We start from the raw sequence: 14,155 nt of genomic DNA, 5'->3' as shown, positions 1-14,155 counted from the left end.
CTCTTACTGGCTAGAGTTTATGTACTGATTTATATAGTGTGTTGAACTGCTTTGAGTGGGAAAAAATAGATCTGTTGGTTTGTTTCCAAACGATCAAATAGGAGTAGTAGGCTAGTTTGATGGAGCATGGGTCTGTATAATACCTAGGATCGCTCTTTCCATCTAGTTGATACAATCTTAAAAACACCGTTAACTTGAACAACTGTCAATTGGTACCCTTCCAGTTGTAATGGGAAATAAGGTACCTCTGGCTGTATGCAGTAGAAGGAATATTAGGATAGTAGTGCTGCTAAGTAAGGTAAATGTAAATACATGCTCTTTAATGACTAATTTTTGGCACTTTGTGTTTAGTTTTTCGGAAATGTTGAATGAGGCAAGCTGTGCCAATACAGTGGGAGAGAAGGCATTTCTCACCTTTAATACTTGAGCCAGATTTACTGAAGAAAACCATCTCCATCATATGCCCTGAGCTGGTATTCTCCTAGGAGCCTAACGGGCAGTTCAGGCTGCCAGGCTGTGACCTTGAACATACAGATCAGTTAAAAAAAAAAACCAGAAAATGTACCACACCAAATCATGTAACACTGCGCTGGTAGAATAGTTAATATCAGATGCCTTCAGGAAACATGTACACAATTATTTATCCTGTACTTAATTCACAAATCAGGTTTGTTTGTTTCTTTGTTTTCACCCCAGTACGTAATTTGTTTGGGCAACAAGATGCATGTAACTGACATGCTAACATCTGTGTTAAGTAGAAACCTGAATGTGCACCCCCTGTGAGGCTCTTGAGGGGAAAAAGTAAATCCACTGTATCAAGTCTTGGCCCCCCTAATTTGTGCTGGGGAATAAGTACCTGGGAGGGACTGGTGATGGAGAGAATTAAGGAGGCAGTTGCTCAGTGCAAGCAGCATGCTCAGAGCCTTGGTGCCTACTGTAAGTCAGGCAACAGTGACAGCTAAGCTAGATTTTAGGACTGTTTTCCCATTGCAACCAGCCAACCATGGTGGCTATCACACCTTTCTCAAATGTATGGGGATTTTAAGGGCCCAGAGAGCAGCTGGCAGAGAATTGTGGTTGGGTAGGTGGTGTTTTTCAGGTTGATTTCTTTTTTTTTTTTTTTTTTTTTTTAAACAGGGAGAGTAGAAATTGCTCTGTAAGTTAGGTGAGCTCTTCAGGACTGTGGCTAGCAAAACTACCCTGATATAGTCCATGCAAAGCTGCAGCTTGCTGCTCTTAAGGATAGAAGCTATGTCTTACCTGCAGCCTACGTTTCTCTGTCTTATTATCCAAGATAAATACCACAAAGGGAAAAAATGGGTTTCATAAGTGATATTATATTTGCACTAGTTATTAAAAAAACAAACAAAACTGGGGTTATGAGTGTAGTACACCTTAGTACTACAGGCCTTAGGAGGCACCACTGCTGTGTAGTGTTCTGCCGTTATCTCCACCACTTCTTACCCATGGTAGCCAATGGTGTAGTAGTGCTTGTGCTTCATGGTGCACTGCACAGGAGCTGGGAAGGAGCTATTCTGCTGCTTCCAAGGTTCTGAAGCTTCATGTTACCCCTAATTCTCATCCTTATCTTTCTAATCCTCAAGTAGGGAGATTGCTTGTTTCAGTCTTCTTCCATGTTATGGGAGAACTGAGTGAATTTGTGCTCACAAACAAGGCAGGCATCTGGCCCTTCTTGTCTTGCAAAGTTTCTGTACTTTTATTTGATGACAAATAACCTTTCATACAGATTATTATTAAATTCCAGGCAGTCTGGATTAGTTGCAGTGCTTCTTTGTTGTAGATTGCAGGGTAATCAAAGTTTGCAAGGCTTTCAAAGCCTAAAATGTTGATTAAAATCAATTCTGATCTGTCTTTAGTCTTTCCAGCTATTAAAAGTTACTCTCCTTGTGCACTTTCATATCAGTTATTTTTAATAAATTCACCGATATAGCGTGTCTTTGCACTTAATATACCAGCATGAAGCAACTTCTGAACTAGCTTCCGGGTCCTCTTACTGCCTGATACTGTAGCACATAGGAAGCAAAGTAGTCAGCTCAGAGCTAAGATGGTTAAATTAATTAGGCATTTGGGACCTTTTAACATGTGACTCAGACTTCACTCTTTGCTATATAAATTAACTATGCTGCAGTCCGTGTTACTGGAGGATGTTGTATTAAACGTACTACATTATATTGCTTCAGCTCACTTGGCAGCAATATGCAAAATTATGTGGTTTTCACTGTGCCAGTATTCCAAGATAAAGACAGCCTACAGAGAAGGTACAGGAGCTCCTGAAACACTGTTTTTAGGATCCTGTAAAATAACTGTTGGATCATTCTTCAGGTAGAGCCTTGCACCCTTTTAAAATTACAAACTCCTGTCCTATTGCTGTTTTGACTTTTTTTTTTTTTTTGTAAAGAAATATATCCTGCTAATCTAGCATGTGACAAATAGTCACATATCTCAGCTGTGAGGTAAGCATCCTACAAACCGGCAAATGAGTATTAAAAGGTGAGATGTAATCCTCAAACTAGTGTCTAATCCTTTTGTCACCAACAGGTAATCCAGACAGAAGGTAGTTGTGACTGGGTGGAGAATGCTTCAGCCAAATTATCAACTCTGTTAGTCTTTGTATGGAAGTGTTAGACCCTGAATTAACAAGCCCAGCCATGTGTAGGGACAAGCTAATGCACTGCACTGACTTGGCAGAGAAGAGCTTCTGAAACTCCAGTGAGGAATGGGCACTGAGGGTGCAGTGCTTCCACAAGCACTTCCCAAGCAGAGAAGCCAGAAATCTCTATCCATCTCTGTTGCATATGTCTTCCTCTGTGCCCAAATTATTCACCTTCTGCTATGTTCTGTCTTTGTTGATGTGCAGAAACCATAAAACAGGTCAGTTGAAATTATCTGTGTGTTGAAATGCCAACACCACCCACACATGGCCCCTGAAACTTACTGCTTCTTCCCTTCTCCTAGATTAATCATAGAATCATCGAATAATTAGGGTTGGAAAGGACCTTAAGATCATCTAGTTCCAACCCCCGTGCCGTGGGCAAGGGACACCTTACGCTAAATCATATCACCCAAGGCCTCGTCCAACCTGGTCTTAACACTGCCAGGGATGGAGCATTCACAACCTCCCTGGGCAACCCATTCCAGTGCCTCACCACCCTAACAGGAAAGAATTTCCTCCTTATATCCAATCTAAACTTCCCCTGTTTAAGTTTGAACCCGTTACCCCTTGTCCTATCACTACAGTCTCTAATGAAGAGTCCCTCTCCAGCATCCCTATAGCCCCCCTTCAGATACTGGAAGGCTGCTATGAGGTCTCCATGCAGCCTTCTCTTCTCCAGGCTGAACAGCCCCAACTTTCTCAGCCTGTCTTCATATGGGAGGTGCTCCAGTCCCCTGTCATCCTCGTGGCCCTCCTCTGGACTTGTTCCAACAGTTCCATGCCCTTTTTATGTTGAGGACACCAGAACTGCACACAATACTCCAGGTGAGGTCTCACGAGAGCAGAGTAGAGGGGCAGGATCACCTCCTTCGACCTGCTGGTCACGCTCCTTTTGATGCAGCCCAGGATACAGTTGGCTTTCTGGGCTGCAAGCGCACACTGAAGCCAGCTCATGTTCATTTTCTCATCAACCAACACCTCCAAGTCCTTCTCCGCAGGGCTGCTCTGAATCTCTTCTCTGCCCGCCCTGTAGCTGTGCCTGGGATTGCTCCCACCCAGGTGTAGGACCTGCACTTGTCATGGTTAAACCTCATGAGGTTGGCATCAGCCCACCTCACAAGCGTGTCAAGGTCCCTCTGGATGGCATTCCTTCCCTCCAGCCTGTCAACCGAACCACACAGCTTGGTGTCATTGGCAAACTTGCTGAGGGCGCACTTGATCCCAGTGTCCATGTCAGTGACGAAGATGTTGAACAAGACCGGTCCCAACACCGATCCCTGAGGGACGCTACTCATTACTGGTCTCCAGAATGATTGTTTTCATTGTTCTGTGTTTTTTAGTTTGGATCCATTTCCTCAACAGTTCCAGTACAGCCTCCTGCAAGGACAGGGGTGCATGGGTGGGGAAAGTAAGAGGCTCTTAAATCAGTTTGCACCTGGGATCGTAAGTGGAATTTGCACCCTGACAACCATTCAGGCCCTAAGTAGTAATTTCATTCATCCATGAGCTTACCAGGAGCTTGTTGATAGATTGTTTTTTTTCCCTAAAGCGAGATTCACAGAAGAAAGGGATCAGGTGTGGCATGTCACATCTTTGTTTTGAACACAGGGCTGAGGATTTAAAAGTGCCAGTGAAGATCTGTTCAGTCTGAACTGGGGGGACATAGGGAAATGGCTGCCATACGGGCGAACAACATACAGGAGTGTGTAGGGTTTACCTACCCTGCCCCAACCTGAGGTCCTGGTGAATGTCAGACTTCAGAAAGAAATTAGTTCCAATGAGAAGAATGCTTCTACCTCATTGTTGCTGAGAATCCAACTTTTAAAAATGTAACTTAAGTTTTGAAATTACACCTTACACTGTTCAGCATGCCCTGCTGTCTTCTGCCTCCTTCTATAGTGTCTAAACGCTTGCGCAGACCTGGACTCTGCAGCCTAGGGCAGCCTTGAGGAAACCTGCAGGAGTGGCTGGGTGCCTCAGGTGCAAGTTTTAGAGTCTCTCTCCACTGCCTGGCTGCCACCCAAGTCTTGAGAAAGAGCAGGGACAATGGGCTCGAGTTTGGGAGCATGCTGAAGAGCCACAAAGAGGAAAACATCCTGTAAGTGAGTGGTGGTAAACCTTTCTGACCTCTTATATCACATTTATCATCTAGGAGAATTATAGGCCCTTATTGTGTAGTGTCAGGTCAAATGACAGGTGCCAACAGCTTGTGATTATTGGCCTAGGTTTAACCTGCTTCTAGTGAGGCTAGAAGTTGTTTGAGCCAGGTCAGACGTAGGTCAGTTAGTGGCAGAGCAGTGACTGCATAGATGAGGGCAGGACCTGATTGGGCTCAGCACCTGCACTGCGGTACACAGGCCTGGTGAGGAGGAGGAGGAGTGTGGGTTGGGTGAGCAATGGACATAGCTAGTGCAGGTGTAGAGTTATAAATAGAAATTATGCAGGCTGTTCCTGTATGCAGAGATTGTTTAATAGGGCAGACCAAACAATCTGCCTTATCAGCAATATACCTTTGTATATGTTTAGACTAACCAAAGTATAGGCCCTTTTGTACACACACAAGCACCCTTCCCACCATAGTAGATGTTTCTCCTTTGTGGATCATTTGGTATACAGTGAAAAACCTTGGATTCTAGCCAGCCAGGTCAATAAGTTTCACTCATTAGTAAGACTTGCTTGTGTACAGAGCAAACAGTGCTATTCAAACAGTTTCCTAATCAAAACAGTTGTACCATCATGTTATTAACCCTCTTAAAGCTGGAGGCATGTACCATTGCGTCAAAACACTTGGTGCTGCAATTACGTACCGACTGTGCGGTCAAACCCACCTGGGTTATCTTGCCATCCTTGATGCAGAGAGCAGTGGAACTCCTTGCTGAAAGAGAGGGCAGTGGTAACACACCACTTATGCACAGGTGCAGATGTTGGTGAAATCATCCTTGAGGTTTACGCAAGGATGTTCCCTGCATGAGAGGTGACTGTGAATGAGGCTGATTATGGGTGACAGTGTTTGGGAAGCGCATGCTGCACTGCAGTTGAGTGGAGGATTTCTGCAAGAGATTAAAGGGTGCAGTGAGGGTAGCAAGCAGTGAAAGTAAACAATTTCAAGTGAGGTCCAAAGCAGTTACTGGAAGGTCATGTGTTCAGATGTATTCCTCTCTCAAAATGCTTTAGAGAAACTAGGTTGCCTACAAACTGCTGTGATTGAAGAATAAAAGGAGAAGCTTTGAAAATACACAGAGCATCATCTTATAGATTCTCAGCAGCAAAACTTGAATGTTGTTCCAACACAGTTCAGATGCCTTACTCTTTTTGCCGTATTATTTAGGAGATTTGTTTAATTTAAATTATTGCTTGTCTAAGAAGTTTCAAGTCACTTGCTCTGCATATCCAATAAAGAGCCTAGTAATGAATCTGCCTCATTAATCTCCAGTGTAATGTTTGCCAAGAGATGGATCTCATAATCTCTATAAAGGACAAGCAGAGGGAGGGGAGTGCTGATGGCAGAATGAGCAAGATTTAGGTGTAATGGGTCAGCAGCTCTGTGGAAGCTAGAGCAGAAACCCTAATGGGTACTATGCAGTGCAGTTGTGGAAGAATGGCAGAGTAGTTTAGAAACTAGGACTGGAAATCTGGAAACTGTCACCAGAAGCAGCCCAAGACTGACAGAAGAATGCAGCAGTAGCTGCAGCAGGGTATGCAGGGTGCCCCAGCAAACAGGAGGGCTTGGTGAGCAGCTAAAGGAAAAGGCCAAAATGTGCGGGAATGCTGAGGTGTAGTAACTAACTGCTGTGACTTTCATAAGCTTTGGGGTAATGTATTACTGACCTCTGGCCAAAATGTATGGATTTGGGAAGCCTTGGAAATCTCTCCCACCAAGACTGTCCATTGGTGTATTTCATCTAGCAGGATCTGGTTAAAGAAACTGTGTTTGTGCAGCAAAGCAGTGGTTGCAAACTGTGAGCACCTCACTCTAGCAGAGGAAGTCTGGTACCAAACTACACTGCCAAAACCCGGCCTTCTTGAGCCTCGTAAACATCTCTGACTGTCCTAGATTCTTTCATTTTGAATGTGCTGCTTTGCTCAGTGCCTGGGGAACCACCCAGCCCAAAGCTGCTCCCTGAGCTGCTTTCACGTGCTTCTCAGGCATGCCATGCTCTGCTTCATATATACAAAGACAGACACTTGGAAAAAGTTTCATTACCCCTCAGAGAGTGTTTTACATAATGAAAATGAGAGACTGGGCAAGATAAAAGTTCCAGCTTCACATACGTATTATCCCTCGGCATGCATGTAGTTCACAGCACGGAACTGGCTGCTGTTGCCATAACTACCAAGCCAGCTAATTTGGTAGAGGTTAGAGGGAGTTAAAAATATAGGGGGGTTTTGAAGCTCTACTGTATGGTTTTTGGTTTGTTTTCCCCCCCTCCTCAGGAGCTACTTGTGTGAGTCTGGGTTGCAGAATGTAAACTCTGCAAGGTTTGAGAGAGGGAGACAGGTCAACAGGGCCTCAAAATGCAGATCTGGCAATCTGCTGTGAAATGACATCTCTAGTTGCTGCCCTTCTACAAAACTTTATAGTGAAGAGCCTTGTCCTAAAATATTGTTAGCAGTAACCCTATGCATCAACTTTCTTTTGGGATTGTTATAGATGTATGCCTCAAAAATGTCTCTCCAACAATTTTTGACCCTGTTCTCCCATAAGTTTGTCATGTCAAAGAAATTTTAATTATATTTTTTGCTATAAGCATACTTACAGGCTTATCCACAGAGCTTGGTGCTTCAACTCTGTTAGAGTACAATGTTAGGAATTTTAAAGTCTTTCACAGTACGAAGTGGAAAAAGCTGCTCATCAGAAAGAATTATGTATTGTGTAAAGAAAGGCTTCCTTGGTCTGAAGCCTTTCTTGACTAGGACAGTCCTTAAATCGTTGTTTTAAAAATTGTTTTTGATGGAAATGTACTTTTGGGGAGCTATATAGCATGTCTTAAACTGTGCTTCTGGTTTGTTTTATTTCCAGGAAAGGTAGCTATACAGAAAGAAGATCTGCAGAAGTATCATAACAGAGACACCTGGTTTCAACTCCAGCATGTTGATGCTGATTCAGAAGTACAGGTGAGATTATCTTGGCAAGGGAGTATTTGCAACAGGGCCGTGGCAGCTTTGTGGGTTCCATGGCTCTAGGACAGATGTGTTGCTTCCCTACAAAAAGGAAGCGCTTCTTATTAGTATGGTTTAGGTTTCAGTGATATTTGCAACCTGTGTATATGTAAGGTGAATTACAAGTGTGAATTACAATCAAAGGGGCGAGGATTCTGCCTACAGAAATAATTACAACTATGTGAAGTATCAGGGTCACTGATACAAGAAGGTGTATGGTTATCTCAAGTATCAAATAACTTCAAAACCCTATAAATAACTGTTAATTCCTCAGGGAGCGGAGCCAGCTTGAAAATAATATCTGCAGGTACTGTTCTAAATAATTATGTAGGCAGGTTGTCACAGGAATGGCAACAAGTACATCTCAGATGAAAAAAACCACTCCTCGCCAGATGTCTAGGCCCTGCTCCAAACCGTGGGAATGCTGATAATTGTATCACTTCAGCTCCATTTAGGGTTTGGTACTTTACAGATTTCGGTACACGATGAGACTTCTCTTTTTTTGTACTTATCCTCTTTTGAAGCAGGTTCTATTTTTGTTTCCAGTATTAGGTCTTGTGAAACAAGAGCAAAGCAATGTAGCAGGATATCAAGTCAATATAAATCAGTTACTTTTTTTACTTCTTGTAAGTAGTTATTACAGGTCACTTTGGAACCACAGTATTTGCTTAGAAGGCCACAAACATGAATGTCTGACCTGTGCAATAGTCCCATAAGTGCAAGGGGAAATGCTGCTTGGATACTTCTGTATGGTAGGGTTGGACACAGTATCTTGGGTTTTCAGTCTGCACACAAGTCTGCACATACCATGTCAGAACATGACACTTAAAATGCATACTCTTTCCAGCATGTAGTGTGATGGCCTGTAGTGAAGCATGCTATATGTGAAAATACATTCAAGGTTAGGTTTTCTGTTTATTTGCAGAGATAAATAATACACTGTTGTGCATGTGATGCAGAGAAAACCTCATGACAGCTTGTTCAGTCTGTAACACTCTCTTGTAAAATATTGATCCTCTTTAATGCCGTATTTCAATGACAGTGTTGATGGAAAGGCTTTTAACAGCCTTTTAAGTTTGAAGTCTGTTCTGTTTTACCCTGGTCTCTTTTTCTTCTTACCCCAAAGCCCCTTATGATACTGACTTGAAAACAGTAGATTTAGTGTTTACTTCCTGCAGGATATGAAAACTTTCCTTGTGTAATTTATCAGTAAAAGGAGGCCAGTGTTTGGATAAGCTTCTGCATTGCTTATTTTATTACAATATTTACACGGAGTGAACTTGTAGAAGCTTTTTAGACCAGGGTAATTTCTAGGACAGCACTGATAATCTCTGCCTGTGAACTCGTAGCAGAAAGGTTTACAGGTAGCCCTAGCTTTTGGAAGGATGAGGAGCACAGTATTTGCTGGAAAGTATGTTCTCTGTCTACAATTGTTTGTACCGTTTATCACTTCCGCTGTTTGTATCTTTACAAGCGCCCAGCTGTTAAAAGCTGTTTCTGGGCTCTGTGATAAGCATTTATTACAACTAGTGTAAATATGAACAACAGTGATGATTTTATCCACTTACTTAGATGTTCCACAGTCCTTATGTTAAGGAGTCTGCAAGAGAGCTTTGTTTTCCTTGATAGCAGGAGCAGACTTGTAGATATTTTGTGAGAATTTTTATGCAAGTGAAGATAGCCAAATGAAGGAGTATTTTTGTGTTTGTTTCTCTTTACGTTCATGGTATCTCAGTTGTCTCTTTTTCTAAACCCTTTTTCTTTTATAAGAGAAAAAAATATGTTAATGATAACTTTGCACAATATTAGTCATTTTTTTTCTCCAGTTTTAAGGAAAATAATGTAAGAACCTTAGTTAACTTTTGCAGCAAATCATACAAATACTAGTAGTCGAAATGCAATTTTCATGTGCCAGCTATCAGTTTTATCATTCTAGCAGTTGTCCCCATTAGTCACGTAATCTAGTGGATTAAACATTGAGCCATGTGCCAGGGAACTCCAGCACCTTACTTCTGGTTTTGTAGGTCAGTGGCCTTAATACTATTTCCCACATTGTAGAGCACTTCATGACTAGTTAGTTATGCATCACAGCACCGTATTGAGGTAAATCACTGTCAGTCCAAAACATTGAATACAGTGAGAATAAGTGTCAGAAAAAAATGTGACTTGCTTGAGGTTGCAGAAATCAGTGTGAGAAATTAAATAAACGCTATCAGAGAGACCAGATTTCTAATTCTTTCTAATTCATTAGGCCATGATATAAAAGAAACTGGGTGACAGTGATAAGCCTGTATAGGACTTTCTTGTGTGCAAAGCCTGAAATGATCTAGTTTTCAAGAAGACCAATCATCACAGTCAGAAACTGGAAAACTGTAAAATTAATGGATTGTTGAAATATTAGTGATCTTGGGTGCTGTGGTTCTCAGATGCTCAGTTCTGGAACACATTTGGCCTCATTTTTCAGAACAGAAGGAATGACTTGAAATTATGGGTAATAGTATTTGTGATTTAAGAACTGGTATTCTGAGCTGTCTATTTGGTATGTAATGAGTAGAATTCCCAGTTTTGTTCTTGCATAGTTTGGACCTCACTTGTGTGAGATTCAGAAATGGTTTTCAAATGGCACTATTGTTTTCTCTCTTCATACATAGAGAGGGAATATGTGATGTGGAGGTTCCTCTTATTTTGTGAGTACAAAATAATAAACCAGACAAATAGAATTCCAATGTTAATGGAATATGAGTGGATTTCTTAATGTTTTTTATGCTGTTTTCTCAAATTTTATTCTGAAACTACAGCTCATAAGTATTCTGATGCTGTAGAAAATAAATAAGCCTATATTAAAAAAAAACCAAAGCAATCAAAATGTAAGTGGCAATGTTGTTTAACTCCATCAGATGTAGTTGCCAAGGTGTTTAGCTTGAGGCCTTGCATTCAATTTTATGCTTTTCCATAATTCTTAATGTCTTATAAAGAAGTTTTGTATTGTCAGGAGTGCAAGGTGAGATTATGATTTGATCAGCTTCATTATAGACAAGGATGTTGTTGACAGCAAGACTATGTTAATTGTCAGCCTTCACAGATATAAGCAGTATTGTAAGATGCTTTAATGCCACATCCATTCATTGCTTGACAGCAAGGTGTACCATTGCTTATCTTGAAGAAAGCCTAGACAGTGTCCTCTTTCTGAGAGCTGCTAAGAGGTAGGTATTCTCCCTAGCACTGATGCTGCTCAGTGTGGTGCACAGCCCCACATGAAGCACGTAGGAGCTGTGCAGCTGCTCAGCCCACACATGCAGACTGGGCATTTCTCACCTACATGACCTTTGTGGCTTTGGTTCATCATTTGGTCTAGCAAATGAGCTTATTGAGAGAATAACAGCATAATGAGGCACACCTGAATTTCGCTTCTGAGTGAGTGCATATCAGTAGCCATCAGCAGCACACAGTGCTGTGTCATATAGCAATGGGCTGTAATTGCTCCTTGAGGTTAACAGGCATTTATTCTGTGGATACATCAATACCCCCTACATCTTACTGGCTTGTTTTGCTCTTACTAGTTTGAAAATAACATAATGCATAGTTTGCTGTAGTTGTGTCAGTGTATACCCCTAATGCTGTTTAGGTATAGCCTGGGTGATGAAACAACAGTTGTGCTAAGAATCATAAAGTTTGAGGTGTTCTGTGGCGAGCAAATTATGAAACTCCAGCAAAATTTGTTTGGTACAGTTATTTCTGAATATTTAATTTTGAAATATATTAAAACATGTTAAATGTTATCAGGAAGATTTATTATACAGAGTGCAGAATTAAAATTGACAGCAGTCGTTAAATGCATAATTCATGGCTTAACTTTTCAGACTGGAAAACTTCTTAAAATATGAAGGTGTAGCCAAGTGGGTTTGTGCAGATTCGGGTGAAGGAATTTTAAGTTCGCATCTTCTAATGGAGTTGCCTGTTCCTTAGTGGGACATTACCACACCCAGAGCTAAATATCCAGTACAAGTGCCCAAACATTCCAGCAGGAAGTAAAAGAGGAATTGAACCGTTTAACTTTTGTGTTGAAATAAGACTGTGAACAATCAGGCAGCCTCAGCTGGAGAAAGGGAGGGACTAGCAACATAATTCATACCTGTGTAAGCTGCCTGAAGTAGTAAAAGCATGATGTTGCACACTTCTTATGGGATATGTCTCTCTTCTACTAGCCATTCGTCTTTCAGGACCTGCTATATTCTCATTCTCATGCTTTTTGTGGACTGGAAGTGAAAATTGCCATGCTGCTGTGTCTGCATCTCTCTTGATCCGTGAATGTTTGCCTTTCCTTCATGTGCACAAGTTTACTCAACAGTAACTGATTCACATATTTGCCTGGGGCTGTAGATGACAGATGTTTTCAGTGGTCCATGTGTTCTTAATGGAATTTAAGCCCAAGTGCACATGTGATCTTTAAAAGGCCTTTGCTGTTTTTGAGTAGTTCCCCCTAAATTTTTTTATTCACAGTAGCTTCAGGCCTGCATAGCTCAAGTCTATTCTATGAAGTCTGAGCTTTGCAACCCAAATGCCCTTTGTGTGCATGTGATTAATCAATGAAATGATTAAAGATCCAGAGATACTCTGATTAATATCAAAATACACTAGCACACTCAAAAGCATGTAGTCTGTATATGCCAAAGTGGAGGAGAGCTGCAAGGAGAGTTAGATCATTCTGACATGTTTTCCTGTGCAGGCTCTTGCTTTAAAAGTTTTCTTTTTAAGGTGTGCTTTGAGTTACTTCCTCCACAGCACTGACAAATGTGAAATGGTCATGTTCTGTTACAGCTGAGTTCTCAGTATTAAATGAGAGTGCTTTTCCAAAGCCAGTCATGCTCAGGGTCTTATGTAAAACTCATTGTTAGGAACATAAAAAAACTGACATAAAAACTTGAAAATTGCTCATTTCCCCTTCCTCCTCATTAGAACTTTGATGTGTCTGAAACATATCTATTTGGCTATCAATTTTAGAAAAAAAAAAAAAAGGCATGTAAAGGGCAGATAACCAACACTGAGGAAGCAAATTGTCTCACATTTTAACCTTCTGTACTGAAAGCTTTGTGCGAAAGATTTACTGATGTTAAGAAATACTTTACTTCAGATGCCAGAAGTCCTTCCTCCTCTTTCCACCACATTAGCATTTTGCCCACACAGGCCTTTGACTATTGTTGATTAATGTGCCTGTTCTTGAGTATGGACTGGTATGAGTGGCAGGGGTGGACTATACCTCATTAGTGGAAAACATTGCTTACGGGTATGTTTGAAGAGTACACCTAAAATTCTGTTGTTGTACTGGAAACCACTTGCTCTGAAATGCTGTCTGTTTATTAGCTAGAAGGCACTAGTGGCTGTCCAAGGCACTCTGCAGTGCTCAAAATAAACCTCTCCTCTTTTGTCAGGACCTTCCCATTGAATGCAAAATCTGTATCCCAAGTGTCAGGCTTCATGAATGAAATCCTGGCCTTGCCAGGGTGGGAGTTTTGCCATGACTTCAGCAGAGCCAAGATTTTACCACAAGCTTTTGAATTAGCTCTTCTCCATTCAGTCCTGCGTGACAGTTAGAGAAGTTTATCCCAGATCTGCAGAGGAAGCTGGAAGTGTTATCTATTATCTTCTTTTGCTATATCATCATAATGTCATGGAAGTTGCCACAGTCTCCCTGATACCTGCTTGCCTGCTTCCTGTTCTGTATAAATCTGTTTTGTATGTGCAGAGCAAATTCTAGTGTTGAACTGGACTGGCTCTGATGGTAATTGTTACTTAATAATATGGCTTTGAAGATACAGTAGGTTGAGCAAATTGTGTTTAGGAGCAACTGTGTAGGACTGTTTCACTCCAGTGTTTAACAGAATTATCTAGTCTACTGAACAGTTAAGAGCATTGCATGCCCACTCTCTAACACATTAACTATCTTTGTGTAGGTATTTAAATGCTTCAAGCATAAAGATTTGTCACTGATGCATATTGTAAAACCTATGGTAAGCATGAGTATATGCAAATTGTAAAAAGAAGCAGCTGCTTCCAGGTTTGGTATTAACTTTCCACCGCACACAGGAAATAAATGGGTGTTGCCCTCTATTTTATGAACTGTGACTTTCAGGTTTCTCTCTTCTAGTTGTTTTGAAGAGATAAAATCTCCTTTTTGATAGGGTGGGAAGATTCTCAAGGCTATATGCCTCCTGGCAAAATAATTTCAGACAACTGAATCATGTGCCAGCAACAGTAAATAATGTTGGTGATAAACAAAAAGGCCAGTTATTCACCAAATCCTGCTTTGTGGCAGGACTTCCT

At 41.3% G+C, this 14,155-nt stretch overlaps 1 protein-coding gene across 2 annotated transcripts in view; it reads left to right on the top strand.

The window, feature by feature from the left end:
- The window catches only part of RASA3 (RAS p21 protein activator 3), a 130,645-nt gene that overhangs the window by 54,475 nt on the left and 62,015 nt on the right, over nucleotides 1-14,155 (top strand). For both annotated transcript variants that reach the window (XM_057422286.1, XM_057422287.1), the window contains exon 4: nucleotides 7,695-7,789. In XM_057422286.1, coding sequence (XP_057278269.1) covers nucleotides 7,695-7,789 — 95 coding nt within the window. The remainder of the gene's footprint in view (nucleotides 1-7,694; nucleotides 7,790-14,155) is intronic.

Source organism: Pezoporus wallicus, unplaced genomic scaffold (genome assembly GCF_028554395.1).
Source record: "Pezoporus wallicus isolate ANWC-B61680 ecotype Strahan unplaced genomic scaffold, APGP_CSIRO_Pwel_v1 contig_5785, whole genome shotgun sequence".
Lineage (NCBI taxonomy): Eukaryota > Metazoa > Chordata > Aves > Psittaciformes > Psittacidae > Pezoporus > Pezoporus wallicus.
This window is presented reverse-complemented; position numbering and strand designations above follow the sequence as displayed.